At 39.5% G+C, this 19,986-nt stretch overlaps 1 protein-coding gene across 2 annotated transcripts in view; it reads right to left on the bottom strand.

The window, feature by feature from the left end:
• Nucleotides 1-289: 289 nt before the first annotated feature.
• rerg (RAS-like, estrogen-regulated, growth inhibitor) overlaps nucleotides 290-19,986 on the bottom strand; it is a 43,469-nt gene continuing 23,772 nt past the window's right edge. For both annotated transcript variants that reach the window (XM_030720263.1, XM_030720262.1), the window contains exons 3-5: nucleotides 11,223-11,279; nucleotides 4,918-4,991; nucleotides 290-1,693 (exon numbers count right to left, since the gene is read on the bottom strand). In XM_030720263.1, the coding sequence (XP_030576123.1) occupies nucleotides 1,283-1,693; nucleotides 4,918-4,991; nucleotides 11,223-11,279 (542 nt within the window). In that variant the 3' untranslated portion in view covers nucleotides 290-1,282. The remainder of the gene's footprint in view (nucleotides 1,694-4,917; nucleotides 4,992-11,222; nucleotides 11,280-19,986) is intronic.

Genomic DNA, 19,986 nt, shown 5'->3' with positions numbered 1-19,986 from the left:
TTGTCTCCCTCCCCTTTGATCACAGCTAATACAGGCTTTCATCATTTGATTATTTAATAATTCTAACAAATAAAAGGAACACTTTGTGTTTGGAGACTAATATGCAAATGTGACATTTGATGGTTTGCATCCTGACTTTTAATGATCTGCTCGGAGGCGTCCATACCAAACGCAGTGATAGTCATTTCAAACTTTGTGCACCGTTAAGTGCATCTGTTGAATGTTCTGCATCCATTCAGGACATCTGCATTAATTATGACAAATGGGGAAAGAACGGTGATATATCAGTTTTTTATTATAAGTGCACAGCTGATTATTTCACATAGATGTCACATTTCTGCAATTACAGTATCTGCTATTATAGATGACTCTGGGTTCTGTACACACCTAGGACACAGCAGTGCTTGAGGCTATATATTGTGTCAAACATGCTGTAGTTTACAGTATTAACATTACAGCCATGAAGAACATCCCAAGAATGGAAGGTTTTTCCTTTTGTTTAGAGAAAACAGCGAATATTGTGTGCATATTAGCTTTAACATGTCCCAAACCTGCGGTGCTTTTGGTTCCTTGAGGGAAATATCTTCAGTTTGCGTGTCCTGGACAAACAGACATCCTGACAGCTAATGTCAAAGGAACATAGACTTGATCACAAGGTTTGATCACACGACAGACATCGACAGCTTTGTAGATCTGACTGGAACTGATACGAGTGAAGCACAGTAGATCTACCTTTATCTAATACGAGTTCTCTGCTCCTAATGTTCTCTGACCGCTGCTGACAGAGTAGTACATGTGGGCTGAAGCACAATCACAACTTCCCCCCACAGACGAGATAACAAACAGGAAACTCTAAATCTTCCTGTTCAGTGTCGAAAGTTTTGGACTCCCCGCATGCTAAATGGTATAGCTCGCATGCATCGTTTTCAGGATATGCTCATTTTATATTTCAGACTGATGATGAAAGAAAAAAAGGTGAAAATAGAAGAACTTTACTAATCCTTTGTGATCTTAGGTAGTCGATATGACTCACCGCTGTCCATCGATTTGATCTGAAAAAAGTGAAATGTTGCAATAAGAAATCATCTATGGCTCCCATGCCAAGTGTCATAACCATCTCTTTCAGAGTGAAAAGACAGCGCGCTTGGGTTTTCTTTTTTTTTTTTTAACTGGATAATGATTAGAGAACAACAGAACAACACATTCCACATTTAAATCAGTCTTCATTCACTGATTGTCCAAACCATTTCAGCGAGGAAAACAATTACGTTTTTGCTCTTCCCTAGCTGCTGATCTTGGTCAGCATCTTGTTGATGGCCTGTTTGACGTGGGTGGTGGAGCTGCGGCGTCTGGTTTTTCCCTGAACAGCTTTGCGGCGTCTGACCTCTCTGCAAAGCTCGTGGAAAGCCTCGGCCACAGCGCCGCCCTCATCGGCACAGGCTGAGCATTCGTAGAAGGCGCACGCCATTTCAGCTGCCAGTCGCTCTCCTTCCTCTGTGCCGACCTGCCGGACGTGGTCCAGGTCAGACTTGTTGCCCACCAGAACCAGAGGAACGTTCTTCGGTTTCTTCACCTCCTCTAGGAGGCTCCGGAGCGGCGCCACCTCCTCAAAGCTTCCCCGGTCCGTGATGTCATACACCAGGACGAAGCCGTCACCCCAACGCATGTGACCCTCCCTCTGCTGGATGTCCTCCTGAGAAGAAGACAAGAAATGTGCTGAAACAGCTAATGCTAAGTTTGATAGATTCTTAGTAAATGAGCTTCTTGCTTAAAGTCTGAAGAGAAAAGACTGATGGTGAGTTTATACAGTAACTGTACAGCTAAAACAGACAACTGGTGTCATAAAAACTGAAATTAGGGGCCCATCACTGTCTAAGAAAAGCAAACAGTAAAGAAAAAAAAAATCAAAAGACCATTTATTATGAAAGCATGTCTAAAGTAAAATGATTAAGTAATGATCATTTACATTTTAAAGGTCAAGTCTGCAACAGGCAGTTATTTAAACTGCAACAAGTTAATTTAGTTGTAAGTTTTTAAGTTTGTGGAGACTTGCTGGGTAGTCTTCACTCTAAGCTGTTATTTAGCCAGATTAGCTCAATAACAGTAGGCTAAACAACTATAGTTTTATATTTACTGTAATTTTTTTTTTTACTGTAATGCTACTGTAAAACCACCAATCAAACAAACTCTGAGGGAAATATAACAGCCAGAGGAGCTGGTGAATTTCAGATGGACTTCCCATGGGTCCAGGCTAGCAGTTAAAGTTATGCTAGCAGGTTTTTAGTTTTAGCTTTTTATTTACCATAGCAAGTATAATACCTCATACTTTAAAAATGTATTTTAAATTTTTTGACTCTTAAGTGTTTTTGAAGCAAGCCAAGCTCTCGCACCGTTTAATTTTTTTTTTTTGTAGCATTTTGCAATCAGTGTCTTTAATCTGTGTTTGTTTTTAGGTCTCTCTTTGTTTAAACACCAAAAATCATACACTTTTCATTGTGGAGAATCATGTTGTTTAGTTCCTAACTTTATCTTTGCTCTCTGCCACAAATTGAATTCTGCAGCCATGTGTGGAATGCAAACACTCGAGCATGTTCTCCTAATTTGATCACGCTGAGGCAGAAACTTGCAGTTGTAACAGGACCTAACTGGCCATTTGGCACACTTGAAATTAAACCTTGACTGGAGTGAAGCACACAGGCTCTGATCTCATAGATACTGACAGAGGAAGCTAAACAGAACTGCAATTTTGGAAAATAAAATGTATTATAAACATATTAAATTATTATATTAAAGTCCCGTATTTGCATAATTTACAAACGATATATAATATTTGATACATCTGGGGTGAAAATATTATATAAATGTTTAATTTTGAAAGAAAAACATCATTTTGATTTAGATTTGCTTGCTTTTTATTTATTTTTGAATCAGGAAACTTTTTTGACCAACTTTTGATTTCAGTCACAGTGAAATCAGATTGCATACAGTCGTCCCTCGCTATATCATGGTTCACTTATTGCGGCTTCACTGTACCGCGGATTTTTAAAAAAAAATCTAATTCTGTGTTTCAGAGTTTTTGCTATATTGTGGGATTTTGCGGTATATAGGTATTTATAATTAAGTTCATCACTCAGACTTGATTGATTACAAGTTAGGAATCATTAAAGAGATTTAAATTTTTCTTTAATACTGACACTGAAATATTATCACAATATAAGTCTTATTTGTATATAACAAATAACATAGCAAAGATAGTGGGCATAAAATTTATCAGAGTGCATGAAACAGGTGTTTCAGTAATATTCTTCTATATATATTTATACATCCAAATATACTCAATAAATATTAATAGTAATAATCCAAAAGGCAAAAAGTTACTTCTAATCCATTTTAGACATTAAGGAATTATTTTGTTGGAAGGAAATTTTCTAATTATGCAATTTTCTTGTAACACATGCCAGAAAAGTAAAAATCCTGCATTCCTCCAGAGGACAGATGAGAGTTTGAGGTTTGTGAACCTGAACTTCTGAACTTGTAAGTTATGAGCTATCAAGAAGACTCCACCGCCACAAATCACGAGAGTGAGCACAATGCTTTGATACAATCAGAGCCACGAGAGACCTGGCATTCACTGCGGTCATGTCTGGAAACATTCAGACCTCATCCTAATGCCAGCTGAAAATAGACTACATTGTAACGAGAGCGAGAGAGAGATGGCTTGGCTAAAGTGTCGCAGAGGAAATCAGCCGCCAGCAGAACACCTACGCAGCAATGCAGCATACTTATCTTCAGCCCAAGGACTTACACAAGCTCTCCCCCATGGTCACAACCTGGCAATGCTTCTGTTATACTCCAGGAAAATACCATCTTTAAGCGCCATCCACTCTCACATCCAGCCAAAAAATTCCTCAAACATGTCTCGAATATCTCTGAATTAAACACCTGAACAATCTGAGGAGAATCTGAGTTAACTAAATGATTTTTTCCCCCTCTATTTCAGTCACATTTGCATTCATCTTTATTTAAAGAACTGAAGGACAGCTCAAAGTTCAGGCGCCAGAGAGTGGGCACGCTAACCTAATTTTCTCACAAATGGAACCTAACAGAGTTTTTTGTAAAAACATCAATGATTCACAAAGACTGTTCTTAGTCACAGACACTTGGTTACTTGGCAACAGGATTGGGGATGACTGATTCTGTTATGTATTACTGACACATTCATAAGGTGCGTAAATAACTGCCTGCTTTGCCACAACTTAGGCCCCAGTCTCACAGACCTAGAGACCGGCTGGTGACCCCCTGGCAGGTGAGTGGTTGCTGAAGGTTGCTGGCTGTCACAACTTTTACTTTGAAGATGAACATTCTTTGTTTCCATTTTGTATTATATTTTTTCAAGCTTCACTACTGCTCGGTGAGTAGTTGGGGAGTGTTTCAAGTCAGCATCTGCCAAGTAAACTAGCTACCAACTAAAGCAATCACTAGAAGGTTTCTGGTGCAGCATCCTCTTTGCAACTGATTTCACCCCATGACAGCCAGCAGCTTCCAGCAACCACTCCCCAACCAGTTGGAGAATACAGTTTTCCCTTATGACCAGAAGTTGCCAAGGGGTTGCCAACCAATCTCTAGGTCTGTGCAACTGAGACCTTAGAAATGTCAACTTTTTGATCTCAGTACTACCCAGAGACTACCCGGTGTAATCAAAAATAGCAACTGTAGATTTTAAGACTGCTGAAAAAGTTACCCGAGAAATTGAATTCACCCTCTGTACATTACAATTTTCTTAAATATGTTGATTAAACATTTTATTACTTTGTTTACTTCAACACTTCTTGCACTTAGTGACATCACCAATGACCATGTTTTTACTTGCACTGTATTTATGATATGAGTAATGGGGACATAAATAATTTGTCTCACCTGCCCTGCAGTGTCCAGAATCTCCATGGTGACAGCCTCATCGTCAATATTGGCTTGATGACGATATGTTGATTCTGTAATGCAAAAGTATGAAGAAATATGTAAAAAAAAAAAAGCAGTCTAATGTGAGTCATCATTACATAATAATGACACCTCCTAACAGAACTCATCATAATGCATTTTTTTGAGTTAACAAATCAGTATCACTGTGAAGGCAGACAGAGTTTACAATACTACTGGAGTGCTGAATATAATTCCACCTACTATTCCTTTGAATATTCAGATGATGACGCACAAAAGTGATGATTACTGTTTGCAAGAAGCTTACTCACACTAAACCCCTGCATCCAGGGTGGAATGATTGTACAACATACAACTTTAATGACTTTAAAAAAAAACTATTGAGAATTTGTGCACTATGTTTAAAAGCCGGGTCCATACCAGGAAACCAACCAATTTAAATGAAATCTGCCAAGAAAACTGGTCAAATTTCCAGCCAGAATTATGCCAAAGGTCAAGGTGCAACTTTAAGGGGGTGTATATATTTGAGCTTGTATGCGTAATTTTGACTGTGTGGATCAGAGAAAATCCAAAATAAATTCAACCTTGTGCTTGTTTTTGAAATCATTACAGATGTATGCTGTACAATCGTTCCACCCTGGAAAAAGGAACAGTTCAAAGCAATCATTAAAAGCCCCAAATTACCCTGACATTCACGCCCATCATCAGCTGCTCATCTGCTCATTCTAGCCTGACATCAGTGCTCTGCTTTTAGTTGGATTATTATTTACAACAGTAGGTTGTTTGTTTACCATGTGGTCATTTTCTGGTCCTTTCAGGTCATAAAGCTCTTTAAACTTTGACCCTCTGCACTGTCTGTCTGGCCTCTTCCATCAGCAAAAGCTCCTCCCTGATTGACCCAGCCAGAGGAAAGGCATTTGGCTTTACAGCTTCCTTTTAGAGGCATTAACTCGTCGTCATTGGCACTGAGATCTGTGTTTTTTTTTTTGGACTCATATATACAGTATAAAGTGTTTTCAAGACTGAGGTGCCTGAGGTTCAGTTGTAGGGCAAAACAATGACTTTCTGCCTGGCTCAGACAGATATACTATTGTTCGAAGAGAGGACCCAGTATTTCCCCCTCTCTTCTACTCATTTCCTTACATTTTGGAGCCAGGTTTTTCCAGCATGCTGTCAGACCCTCCTGGTTGCAGAGTGAAGTCTGACTCTTGCAGTGACCTGAAAACAAATCGAAGCTTCACCTCCAGGTGATTTGAAAAACAGGATAAGAGCTTTGTATTCCTGGCACAGGTGTGAACTGTGACTGTGACCTTTCATTTGACCTCGGTCAGACGGGAGTTATCTGCCTGTCCCCCTCGCTGTCGTAAAATCCCATCTGTAAACACCTCGCAGACAGCACCAAAGCTCCCTCAAACCTTCCCTGTGAAGACGAATTCTGCTGGATTTTCCATCATCGTAAGCCTGTGCAGATCCACCCTCATAATCATCCCATCACAAATGCACAGTGACTTGCACAGTATTGCTTAGAAGTGCATGAAAATTTGATGCTCATGATTTTTTTTTACCAGAATGCACCTCTGCTCTCATGTACACAGACTTCTTGTTTCCTAAGGAAAGTACATGATGCCTGACTCATTTGTTCTTCTTTTGTCCTAATGATTCAAATGAGAGAGTACTCCAACTGAGAGGCACAAAGACTGTGCCGTTAATCTTTGGTCATAATGATTTGAACACTTTATTTTGTTTTTTTGCTCCCAAATGTCATAAAAATGCAGTGGGCACAATGTGTAGAAATATGAGTGGGTATTTTTCATAATTACTACTACTACTACTACTACTACTACAATCTTCATCTTTTAAAAACAGTCAGGTTTACTCAGCATACTCGGGTCCGGACCTCTAAAACTTCAAATGTATGGATTAGTTTGAGCATTACTGGTTTTTCACTTTTCAAGGATTTGCAGAGCCACCGACATGGTCTGTAAAGGAGCTATGCCAAAAAGTCTTTTCTGCATTGCACTGGCTACATTTTACTTAAATGAAGCAATAAAGAAATTCAAAATCTGCAGATGGAGCATCGCCCACAGCCTGGTGTACTGGATGCAGATCAGCTGTGTAAGGTTTGAAGGGCAGCAACAGCAGTGTTAGTAACAGTTAACTTTGTAGTGTTACAAACTGTGTTTATCTCAAAACTGTATATTTGACTTAAACTGCACTTCTATTTACTCATTTTTCTGACCTGAGAGGTCTGATCAGAAAGTTCTGGGAACCGGCCCATAAAAATATGAAAATCTGGCCAGTCTCTTATGGAAGATAGTCTGCTTGTGCATCCCTGGACTGCTTTCAGCAGATTGCTCCCTGAGCACTGTGCCTGCTTGAATTTCACTACAAACCTCAAACTTTCAAGGTCGCAGGCGCAGAATCGTGAGTGTAGTCATAGTTTTTTCTTTTTTTCCCACTTTCACTCTTTCAAGGACCAAATAATGAATTCAGAAACTGTCAAAGCACAGTTCTCCTGTAATGTCCTGAGGCATCTGACGGAGTGCAAAGGGCATGAACTTTGGTGCAGACTGTCTTAACTATTGTGTGCCAGCAAACAATACAATTAAAAACATTTTTTTCAGCCACACAAACACACTCTTGACTCACCACCTGCCAAACCCTGGAAGTCCAGACACTTCCACAAAATGAAAATGAGGTTTTAAGTTTTGGCAAAGTGTAGGAGAGCCTGCGAGCATCACAAGTAGGACAGAAAAGGACGCCCAGGCCGCAATCTACATACGGCAACTGCACTGAAAGCTTTTCAGAGGCGCACCAAAAGAAGGCTGTTGAAGGGGTTAAGGTGACAATAAAGTACTATACATTTGATATCGATGAAATTAACTGTCAAAGCTTTAAATGAAAAGAAAATCTTTGAAGATGAATAGTTGAAATATAACTTTAGTTAATTGCTGAATTTTAAAATAGTCTTTTTCTCTCTATGACTAAATGGCTGCAGCAAATTCGGTCTGATTGCCTCAAAAACTCAAGCCAATAAACAATGCAGAGGACCTGCCAGGCAGATGTTCAGATTCTCGGTGAAAGGAGAGTTTAAAATGGCAGGTCCTGCAAGCCCACTCTGCTGCGTGCCAGGTGCGCTCACCTCTCCGGGGGATAAATTACGTTCTGTGACGTAAATGAAATGTCACAGAGAGCCGGAGGAGGAAGTAGCATGCACAGCTGTTTGGCTGTATTCAAGAGGAGCATCCCTAAGGAGAGTCAGAGTCACACTGTGCCTCGTGGGACGGCCTATTTCAGGAACCAGCTCCCTGTCAGTACCCAATCTGTCCACGTCTACACCCCTGTGTATCTGCTGATAAAGGCACTGACAGGAGGCAGGCTGGTATGATTTGAGCAGACCCACTGTAATGGTCTTGGGAGGAAACAAAAACAGCACTTTTCCCGGCAGCAAACAATTGCACTCATAATCTGAAAACCCTTACTGCCGCAAGGCTGTTTGGCACTAGGCAGGGAGAGAAAGTCTCAACATTGTCAACATTATCAGTGTGTACTTCCATAAATTGCTCCAATAAACCAGGAAAAATGACTTTTTGCTTGCTCATGCTGTACACTGTGATACAATATAAAGCAGAGCTGCTGCTGTGATGCCAAACCACAGTCACAGTAGCACAGAATTAATTTCTGTGAGCCAAAGGAGATTAGAATCTGTAACCAGACGGTGTGCAGAGACAGAAATAACTTTTGCAATATTGTGGCCATGTGCATTCAGAGGTGTTTCTCATAGTGCTGCTGGGAATGAGGTCCATCTAATATCTCTGCAAACTCACAGCATCTGTTGGTACCAGCCAAGAATTTAAACGTACAAAGATCAGCACATTTTTACCCTTTTTTTTTTTTTTGCATCTTTTATTAGGATGCGGACATTCTTCAGTGATTGGTGCCTTAAAATAATGCATTCTTGCCACACATTTGCCCTCTTTGGATGTACAGGTTTTATACTATAAAAGCTGAACGTAGCCTCAGAAAGTGCCTTAAACCTGCTTTCTTTCTAATGGCCAGCAGGGGTTGATTACGCTGTAAACAACCAGAACTCACTGTTTATTTCCCACTTCAAGCACAACGAGAAAGAAGGTGCACTCGTAAATTAGTGAAGAGCTGAAAAAGTATTAAGTTATTAAATTTGTCACGTCCAACACCAAGACAGCAAAAACAAAAATACAGAAGTGTACACTTGTGTGTTTGTGTGCAAGCAGGCAAATACTTATATACTCACACACATCCTTGATGCAACTATTGGTAATATGCGGCGATGCCAACATGAAACTACATTTACAATGATTCCAATAATAATGCAAATATGAATTGAATGCATTAATGAGAAAACAAAGGAAAAAAATACCCTTGACTGGCAAACTATTTGCAACATAGCTACAGTATGTACATACATACGGTCTACATTTGCAGTATTCTGTAGAAAACATGTTGCAACCCCCCCATTTTGGCAGTCACAGTAAATGTGCATGGCCCCTGAGACACTTCCATTTACTTCAAAATATATAGCTCTGTATATCATGTTCACCTACAGGAGAATCTGCCTTTGAAGATTTACAAGACGCCTCTGCTTGGGCTGTCTTGTAAATCTAGAACAAAAAGTGGCTGTTCAGTTCAATTCAATTCAATTTTATTTATACTGCACCAAATCACAACAGCAGCTGCCTCAAGGCGCTATTCATTGTAGGTAAGAAAGTCTGAGCTTGTTTGTAATCCCAATCCAGATAAATAAATGGATATGAATGGTAAACAATAACCACGAGAAGTTGTACTGTGTATTGAGATAGATGAAGTGCAGCCCACATTCTGGCAGTAATCCTCCAGCATGCGAACCCCCTACCTGCGCGATCTGCTCATAATAGTGTTTTAATGATGTTTTGAGGACTTTGTGGGTAATTTCATCCAGGCACTCTGATTGGTCGCAGACACCCTCCAGCGGTGCTGTTATTTCCATTACAGACCTCAAGGGGTTGTGACGTAACCTCTCGCTGTAACCAAGCAGGCAGTTATTGCTCCTGATTTCTACCACATTCACTACTTGGAGTTTATACAGTACACGTGTGATATGAAGCTGGCACAGTGGTACTACATTATACTGCAAAAAAGCCAACTGAATACCCGACTGACTTTTCTGTCTAACTGTAGTAATTGCAGTGGTGTCAACAGCAGGCACCAGAGTATGATGCTAAATGCTGCATATGCTCAATTTAAAAACAAACAAACAAACAACAAAAATCATATAGTTTTAGTTAAAGTGTTTCTTCTTTGTCGCTCTAGCACCTGAAACTATCCCAACAGTCTCACAGCCATATGTTGAGATGTGACACAGGGGACATAATGGCTGTGATCATTATGTTATTACATGAAAATGGATTAATTATGCTCCTGAGTGCGGTCTGCTTTATGTTGGCGATTGCACGCTGCTGCACCGAGAACAGACAGGCTATTGAAAGAGCATCACGTGAACAATCCAGAGGCTCTGACCTGCCAAGTACAGCCAGGAAATGAAAAGCACATTATAGGGGTGACACGCTGTCTTTGTGCCCTATAATTACAATGTAGGGAATTGGTTCAACCAGAATATAAAAAGGCCAATTCTATATTAACAGTTTTACATTATACCAAGTTGTAGCACTTTAAATACCTCATCCCAGGCTTTTTAATTACTTAATTATTGCTTACCTAATTAATTTATATTTTCAGTCTTTTATTCTGTTTTCAGCACATAAATATTTGTGCAGAAGATTAAAATGTTACCCCAGAAGGGTACAAAGTATAAAGTACATAAAAAAGTTAGCAGAAAGCTGATAGATGTGATGCTGGTAGCAGCGGGTCTCACATCAGTCGTGGCATGGCTGTAAAAGAAAAGGCTTGAGGTGCTGCAATGATCCAGTCCAAGTCCAGACTTCACCCTGGCTGAAATGCTGAGGTGGGCATAAACAAACGCCCGCTAACCTCAATGAGCCGAAGCAACGCTGCAAAGAAGGGTGGGCCAAAATTCCTCCACAATGATGTGAGAGACTGATAAAGTCACGCAGAAAACGATTACTTCAAGTTTTTAGATTAAAATAATTTTAGAAGCTACTAAGGACCATATGATGTTTTTTAGTATATGTAAAAATTGACAGCGTGTACTCTCTTTTGACATGACTGTAGATGCAGGAGGCAGCAGTAATAGAAAATCAGTGGGAGGGGAAACATGAGTTTTGCAAATAGAAATCTGGCTGTCTTACCAAGTGTCGGATCATACTCCCAGATGAAGCGTCTGGTCAGAAATCTCACCACCAGAGCTGCAAAGAACCACAGAACAAATGTGTTCAGCATATGAAAGCAGCACACGAGCAGGGTGGCAGTTTGATTTTAAGGATTTAGTCCAATTAAAACAGTAAATAAGTTTTTTTAGTGCATACTGAGTCATAAATGATAAATAGATTTTACTAGATGAAAAACAAACTAGAAATTCATGAGCATGTGTTTATAATAGAGACGATCAGGCTGAATCAATCTATCTACAGCACATCAACTAATACGTCGACTCAGATAATCAGCTGTGTAACGCGCCAACACGCCATAAGATAAAAAGCCCTTCAACACACTTTTCATCTAAATGTTAATACCATTTAAATAGTTCCAGATCATTAGGACGGGGTTCAAACAACCTTCAGGATGAAACATCAGCTCTCAGAGTTTATCATCATCATCATCTTCATCATCATCATCATCATCATCGCTGACACAGCATCAGCCTTCCTCAAAAAAAAAAAAAAATCCCCAGTGAGCCACTGACTCATCGTCTTAATAGTTTACCATCAACAAGTAATCTGCCCCACGGAAATGTTGATGTGATTTACTCAGACCGAATTAGGCAGCCCTTCCCTGTTTATCACACAGAGCCACACACCAAACAGTCCTGTGCTCTCTTTCAGAATAAAATTACCTGTAAACACTGACGTAAAATGCTTAGCTGACTCTGCAACATTTCTCCTTTTAGTGCAGTTGATGGGTAGGTGCGATGGCACTGAGAAGGGGGAAATCACCTGCTGTGTCAGTTTACTTTATGTAAAAGAGCGTGGCAGAGAAAATAAATGTATTGGTTATACACTCATTCAGAGTGAAATGAAATGATTGAAACCACTCTTGTCTGTGAGTGAAATATGGATTTAGTTGTAGGAGGTGATTCTCTGTCATGGCCTTGGGTTTTTCTTCTGTATTTACTGAATTTTGATTCTCTGAGTTTTGATTTGGCTGATTATAACGTTTTGTTTCTCTGGCTTGTTTGTGTGTTAGCTGCCCAGGCTAATGGCTCAGTCACACGAGTAAAAATACGACAGAAACCTCCTCGTATCTACAAAAAAAAGAAAAGAAAAGAGAAATAAATACAAATTAACATTCTGTGACCGATTGCAACTTGTGGTGACTAAACTGTTGCTCGCAGCTTGAGGGTGCGGCACACTCACAACCACTTTTAATCTCAAGGCAACAGCACAGATCGCCTGATAGGAGGCAACCTTTCTGCAAGCAGCTGCACTCTGACATGGACTGCAATCACTCTCAGAGAGATTGCAGAAGGTGTGCAAATAATTGCTGTCTAATTCAAAAATGCAGACAGATTGCCAACATGTTACCATCAGTCCAAATGAGTCTTTATCAATGAAATCAAGGAGACTCGACCCAGCTGGCTGCCTGCTGGTTGTATTCCTATAGAACAGGAAGGCTGCTGAGCGCAAATGTAATAATTAAATGTATATTTCTGTCAATGTAGACAGCAACAGATGTGATTTTCAATGATTTATCACAGTTAATTGCTGTATTATCAGAAACAGGTTGCATGTAATTGCAAACTTGACTGCAATCAATCACAGACTGATATCAGACTGACTCCATCTTATGCCAACATTTATGGCAGTCTTGGTATGCTTGACAATCTCAATATGCACAGAGAGGTTCACCAGCATCTGCAGCCATCTGTAAAACAAAGTGGAGGCTGTGTCGTGGTTTGGGGCTGCATTATAGCCAGCAGGGATCGCTTCAAAATCAATGAAATTCTGAACACTGAAGAGTATGTCAGATGTTGATTCACCATGCAATACCATCTAGAAATCCTGTGATTGGCAATGGCTTCATTTTTCAGTGTGATAATGATCCCAAACACACTGCCAGTGCAGTAAAAGCATACCTGGATAGAAAAACACACAATGAAACACTATCAGTCATGGATTGGCCTCCCCACAGCCTAAACCTCAACATTATTGAAGCAGCGTGGGATCATCTTGACAGATAACAGAACAAAAGGCAGAAACATCCAAAGAAGAGCTTTGAATGTCCTTTAAGAAGCCTGGAGAACTTTTCCTGAAGACCACTTAAATATAAGAAAGCTGAGTTCAGGCTGTGCTAAAGAATAAAGGTGGTCACACCAAATATTGACTTTCAAACTCATTAGAATTATACAAACTCTTTTTTTTAGCTGTATTTCCATGTATGTTTGCATGCTTCAATAAATCACTGCACTTCCCATTTTCCTATTAAAATGTAAAGAAACAACAGCTGGCTCAAGATTTTTGCACAGCACTGTATAGTTCCTGCTCACTTTTACCGAATAGAAGACAAAGAAAGTAGACGTTTAACAGAAAGACCGTCAGTCTATTTACTTAATACAACTAAAACTAGACAATGGGTTTAGTTTGGCATTTTTTGAACAATATCTAAATGATTAGATTTTCTTGACCTACATGCATTCACTGGATCGGTCTTTATTCAGCTTTTAGTTTTAGTTTTTTTTTTTAAATCTTGTTCAGCCAAAAGTTCACATATTTCAACAGTAGCTCAGCCAACAAAAGAATTATGTGGGGCTAAAATGACTGATTGTAGTTGTTCTTTTATTGCCATTTAACTTACTTCACAGTGCTCTAAGTAAAACAGCATGGCTTCCTTTTGAACTTATTTTTTAAATGAAGTTTTAGTAACAAATATAAAGAAAGTTGAAGCCACCCAAGCCTCTTCACACATTTTAATTAGCTTCGCTGCAGGAGCTGCCACGTCCCTGAGTCACTGCCGATGTATGGTTCTCACGAGTCCAGGTGGGTATCTGTGTCATCATGTCAGCTCACGAAACTCCTACTTATAGGACAGAGATAATAGAAAACAGCTCTTCCCTTTGAAAGCTGCCTTTGAACTTGGAAAAAAAAAAAAACAGACCTGTTTTCCAATTAACTGCTGCTAAGGAAGAAAATCTATTGTGCCAAAAGGAGTGACGCTGCCTTGTTTCATTATGATCCTTGAGCTCACAGTGACTTACTCAAACAGAATGAGCACCTTTACCATTTTATTAGCCAAATGGGTCTTTGACTCCAGCGTTCATCATTCCTGTCTTGTTGATTTTGTTTCTCGGGAAACCACAACCTCCCACCTTCCCGAACAAATTCAAATTCAATGTGTTCTTAGGCAAAGGAAGCCGGGGTCAGTGAAAACAGAACAGTGGCAGGTAATTTGTCAGTTTGCTGTCGACAAAGCAGATGGATATGTACATTTATTCACTGAAAACTTGTGCTTTTCCTCTTCAGCCCTAATTTTTTATTTTTTTTTGAGGATCTTTTGTGGTGTTCTAGCTGCAGTGGCCTGGATTCCAAATGGCGAGAACAACCAATGAGGTGTGAAGTCCTTTTCTCATTAGATGTAACACTATCTCCTGCTTTTCACTTCCAAGGTGCACGCGGCAGAGAGGAGCCTTTGTTAACGTGCATCAGTGGACATTGTGGCCCAGTTTCACTAAAGGATTGCAAAGGGAATAATGTGCAAGGTATCACCACGCTGACCACAACACAAAGACGGGTGATTTACTGACTGTGTGCAGGGAGAGGAAAGCTGATAACAGTGCTGGCATTTACAAAAAAAGCCTTTCTGCTCTCGTCACATTTTCCATTTTGTACTTTTGATAGAAGTGTTGCATTGGGTAAAATGGAGCCACATATTTTGCAACTCCCCTGAATTACAGTTGCACATATTTGTGCTTTTAGAAGCCCATGTTATTATGTTTTCCAAAGGTATGGCCACAAATTGTCGTTTAAATAACAGTCCAGCAGGAATAATGGCCTTCCAACCCCAAATTGCACATCAGAATGCACATTTAACAAAAGTAGGCAGTCGGCTATTTTTGAAAATCACTCTATTTACATATATAGCAACAATCTGAGCACACATTTCTCTCATGGGCGGTGATCCCCAGATGATGCTAAAGGGTCTGAATATCAGGAATATTTTTCCTGACACAGCTGTAACATAATGGCAGACATAAAATAATGGGCAGAAGGGCAAATAAAATAAAATAAAATCAGATGTGAAGTAAAACCCCAAAACAAGACATCATAGAAAACCAACTATCAGAGCAGTATGAAAAAATTCATCTTCAGACCCTAGATTTACCATAAACAAAAGCTCAAAGTCAAATATATTAACTGAGAATTCAAAACACAGGAAAGGCCCAGGACCATGACAAGCAATTTTAATATGTTTTGCATCATAAGGTTTTTCTTTTTTTAACTTTAGCAAAGATTTTGCCTGCTAAAGCTAGCAGCTGCCTACTTTAAGGCAGCTCAAACACTCGAACTTAGCACAGGAAAGTATCGAACAGGTTAATGATGGTTTAAAGAAAGGCATCAAAAACATAAAAAAAATCACTTTCAAATGGATTTGTAACATATTATTTTGTCAGAGTCTTTAAATCTGAAATAATCAGTATTTTTATTCCCAGTGGATCACAGTCCAGTGCAAAAGTTCCTCTATTTATGGAAATAAATATAGTCTATAAACATAGTAAAAATTATTGGACCACCACCCAATGTAAGGTTTATACCATGGTTAATCCACCAGTATGTGTAGGCTCTTTAATTGAAATGATATTTTTAATGCTAATTGCTGTTGTTATCCATGAATTTTCAAATTTAACTTTTTACAAAAACCCCCCCCAGGAAAAATAGTAAAGTACATTATTATTATTATTATGTGATTAAGATGCCAAATTGCAGTTATTTACTTGCATTCCTGAACAGAAAAATAAAAGTTTCACTGGCTGAATGTTATGCTTGATTCATTTCTGACTTTTTAGTCCAGTGTGCCGGCTCAAATGATAAAAAATAAAAATGTGTGTATGTATAGAGTTTCCCTCAGCTACTTGTCATTCAACTGCTTTTGCTGTTGCTGCTGCCTGCATCTAAACTCTTTTGGTAAAGTTCTTATAAACCTCGTTATATAGTTATAAAAAAATTGACCCTTCATCAAACACAGTTAGGATTAACATCTGCCAGGTGGGCAGAGACTGGTAGCTAATGATGCCGTTTGCTAACACATTTACTAGTATTGAAGAACATCTGGTGGAACTTCTCCTGACTAGCAATTACTGTGTCTGTGAGAACTATGTGAAGCTGCAGTTTAAGATTAGTACGCATGAGTCTTAAAAGTAATAAACCAATTAAACAGCACTGTGTGCTTGCAGGTAATAGCTAATACTAATCAGCTTAAGCTGTGGTCATTCTAGACCAACTGATAACACCTGCATTAATTTTGTCATTATCACAGGAGCGATTGTAACATTACTGTTCCTTAACCACAAATAAAACAGCTTGTGTGAATTGATGGAAAGAAAATCAGAGTGCAGTAGGTGCTGTTGTGTATTTTCTCTGGTGTTGTATCATGTGGATCTATATATTAACTATTTCCTTATACTGTCTCGCGTTGCTAGCTGGTTTTCCACAACCTGAAATTTCCCAACAATTAACCGCCACTGAAGTCAAAGCAAATTAAAAAAGAATAAGAAAAAAAAAAAAACAGATCTGAGGTTATTAAATTATTCAGTTCAGACTTCACAGGGCGCCTGCGAGCTGATGGATGACAGAGTTTTCAGATTTACGTCAGACACACCATCCATAGTAGGTGTTTGCCAAAAGCTTCTTTTATCTGAAGTGACCTAATCACATTAGTGGCAGAATGTTGGACTAATTGCAAACAAAGAAAGAGCAATTAGTGGCGCCCACGGCCCTGTTCTGAACCAGTGTTGTGTTACTCATTGAACAGTCTCTATTGATTCCTCATGACCAACAGACGGACACCCACAGCTCTTTGGTTCCTTTCAACCACAAAAACACCTCTTTACTGTCTCTCCCAGAGCTGTGGCTCCACAGTCAAGTCCTGTACCTATTGTGTTCATGTCATGTTGGGTCATGTCACTGAGCCAGCTGTGCTGATAAGACTGGAGAAGAAAAGGTTTCACGGGAACTGCCTAAAAAAACAAGTCCATCCACACTGCTTCCATAGGAATAAAGCCAGGTGCTGCTCAAGTGTCAGCAGCTCTATAAAAGCAGAGGTTTTGGTAGTTTGGTGGTCACATGTGTGCACAATTCCACAATCCCAGTCCAGAATGTGCGATATTCAGGGAAACTGCAAAAAATCCAAGAGCTACACCTCAGCATGTTAAATGTTAAAGGTCATGAGTGTACAATTACAGGACTGAACTAAGATTTTTTTTTTTTTTTTTTGAAGGGTTGCCAGGAGAAAGCTTCTTCTTTCTAAAATGAACACGGCAGCACAGCTTAGCTTTTAAGCTGCATTTGAACAAAGCACTAAAAAAATGTCCTCTGGGCTGATGAGGCCAGCGTGGAGATGTTTGGCCATAATGTACAGCGCCATGTTTGGAAAAAACAAGCACCGCATATCATGGCAAACTCCTCGTACCAGTTCTGAAACACGGTGGTGGAGAGGTGATGATTTGGGCTTGTTTTGCAGCCACAGGGCTCGGGCACCTTGTAGTCACTGCAAGCTACTGAATGATTGGATGTACACTGTTTTTCCAATGACTGTATAGCACAAATACTCTTGAAGCTTGATAGCTGGGATAGGCTCCAGCCCCCCCCGCAATCCTGAAAAAGATAAGTGGCAGAGGATGGGTGGATGGATGGATGGATGGATGGATGGATGGATATTTAGGATATTGCTTGTAGGTGCATCACATTTTCATGAATTTTGGGAAGATTATCTAACGGGAGCAGTAGCTGCATTTTGGTGGTTGGTATTGTGAAATATATAGTTATATAATAACTCCAAAAAGGCGTCAAATGAAAGCGTTACTTTTAAAATGTCCAAATTTTTAAACCCTTTTTTCCACCATTTGAAGTTAGCTGCCTTCTACCAGCTGGAAAATGTTGTGTTTGACTCACATATTCATTTGATGCTTGGCACATATTTGGAAAGCACATGGATTTAATATTCTGTGTGACTTCATGGTTAACTTTATTTCTATAATGCCCATGAGAGCTCAGAAATATTAAGAAATGCGAGTGAGAAAAGTATCCAGGGAAAACCTCATAAAAATAATCAGCGGCAACTCAATAGTACACAGAATTCAGTGTTGGATAGCATTCGCCTGTGCTGATTGATGTCATCAGACCTGAAGCACATTTGCTGTTTTTCTCATGTTTTGTGTGAACAGAAAAAGGATGAATCATTAACCACACATTTTATTGCATTTGTGTGAAGAAATGCAGACAGTCCCTGCTCTGCTGCTCTGCTAGCAGACAAGAAGCTACAATTTGTACCTAATGTGCCACCAAAATCCTGATTCTGTCAACTACTTTGAGATTGTAAGATTCGTTACTAGTTCAAATGACCATAGATCAATCAATATCGTCACCACTTACTCCTGAGATGTTGACAGCAGGATTACAGATCACAGCCCTCTGACCTTTAATTATTGATTCATGGTTCCAGCAAATCCTCTCAGCAGTTTAAATGAAAGTGAGGTAATTAAGATGTTTTATTTATGCAACCTTGCAGAGTCCTTTTTCTTGAAGTTTTTCTTGCTTCTGAGAATCTGAAAAGCTTCTGCAGGAACTAAATCACTTAAAAATGATTAGAGAATCAACATAATGGTGAAGGACAGATGAGAGAAAGGCGTACAGCAGTTTCGAGGAGAAGGCATGAAAGCAGCGTGGCTGCTTGTTGCTTCCAGCATTTGCACAAATGTATTCAACTTTTTTATTAACTTGGCAGATGTTGAGCCACTTTAAAGATCTCTGATGAATCTGTTAGAAAGCAGTTGGAAACAGACAGCATTTTTTAAAATGCCAGTCAGCTGCTTTCTCTGTCTGTGGAAATGAATGCATTACAGTGTTGTTTCTTCACACACACCAAGATGTGACAGCTCTCATGCTAGAAACAAGCAAATATATGAGCTACAAAAGCTCCCAAACCACTTCCCGAACTGTAGGTCAGGCCACTATTTCCAGTCTCAGAGCTTTCCCAGAGTTCCTTTCACCACCATTCTCCCTGGGGCACGTCTGTATCTCATACCACCAACCAATACACCAAACCTCTTTGGATCTGTTGAATACACATAAACCATTTTTTAACTGTAAAGATATATATGCTTGTCTGTTTAACATGGCCTGCTGGGATTCCCTAAGGTGCCAGGGGAAACATCCAGTCTGCCTTAATATAGACTGACATCAGATCAGACGTCTAATCATCTCAGTGTCTTTCCACATCAGATTACAGCTCGCTAATCATGTTCCATCCATAAAAAATATTTTTAAATCTCTTTAAAACCCCACAAAGAACGGATGTGGGAAGTCTGAAGTGGAGTGGAGTAACAATAACACACAAGGCAACAGTAAACATGTCAACTCCCAGGATTGATAGCATCACCGTCTGAGCTAGTGAGCTGGAGTTCAGAGTCTGAGCCAAACAGTGGTTTCAAGTGAGACGCATGAGGAAAAAAAATAACATAAACCCCTTAACACAAACTTTTAGACCCCTGTTAATGAAAACACCAGAACTGGGAGATGGCTGAGAACACTGAGGTAGCAAAATATCCTTGTGCATTTTGACCAAGCGTTCACTTCAGTCATAGATTATTTTAAGACTTTGCAAAATGCAAAATATATGAATAAAAGTATTTTAGAGTGATGGGTATCTGTTTCAAGCTCCAGCTGTTAGCATGCACTGCTTACT

This window comes from Archocentrus centrarchus, chromosome 23 (assembly GCF_007364275.1).
Source record: "Archocentrus centrarchus isolate MPI-CPG fArcCen1 chromosome 23, fArcCen1, whole genome shotgun sequence".
NCBI classification, from domain to species: domain Eukaryota; kingdom Metazoa; phylum Chordata; class Actinopteri; order Cichliformes; family Cichlidae; genus Archocentrus; species Archocentrus centrarchus.
The sequence above is the reverse complement of the archived record's forward strand: the minus strand, read 5'-3'. Positions and strand labels throughout refer to the sequence as shown.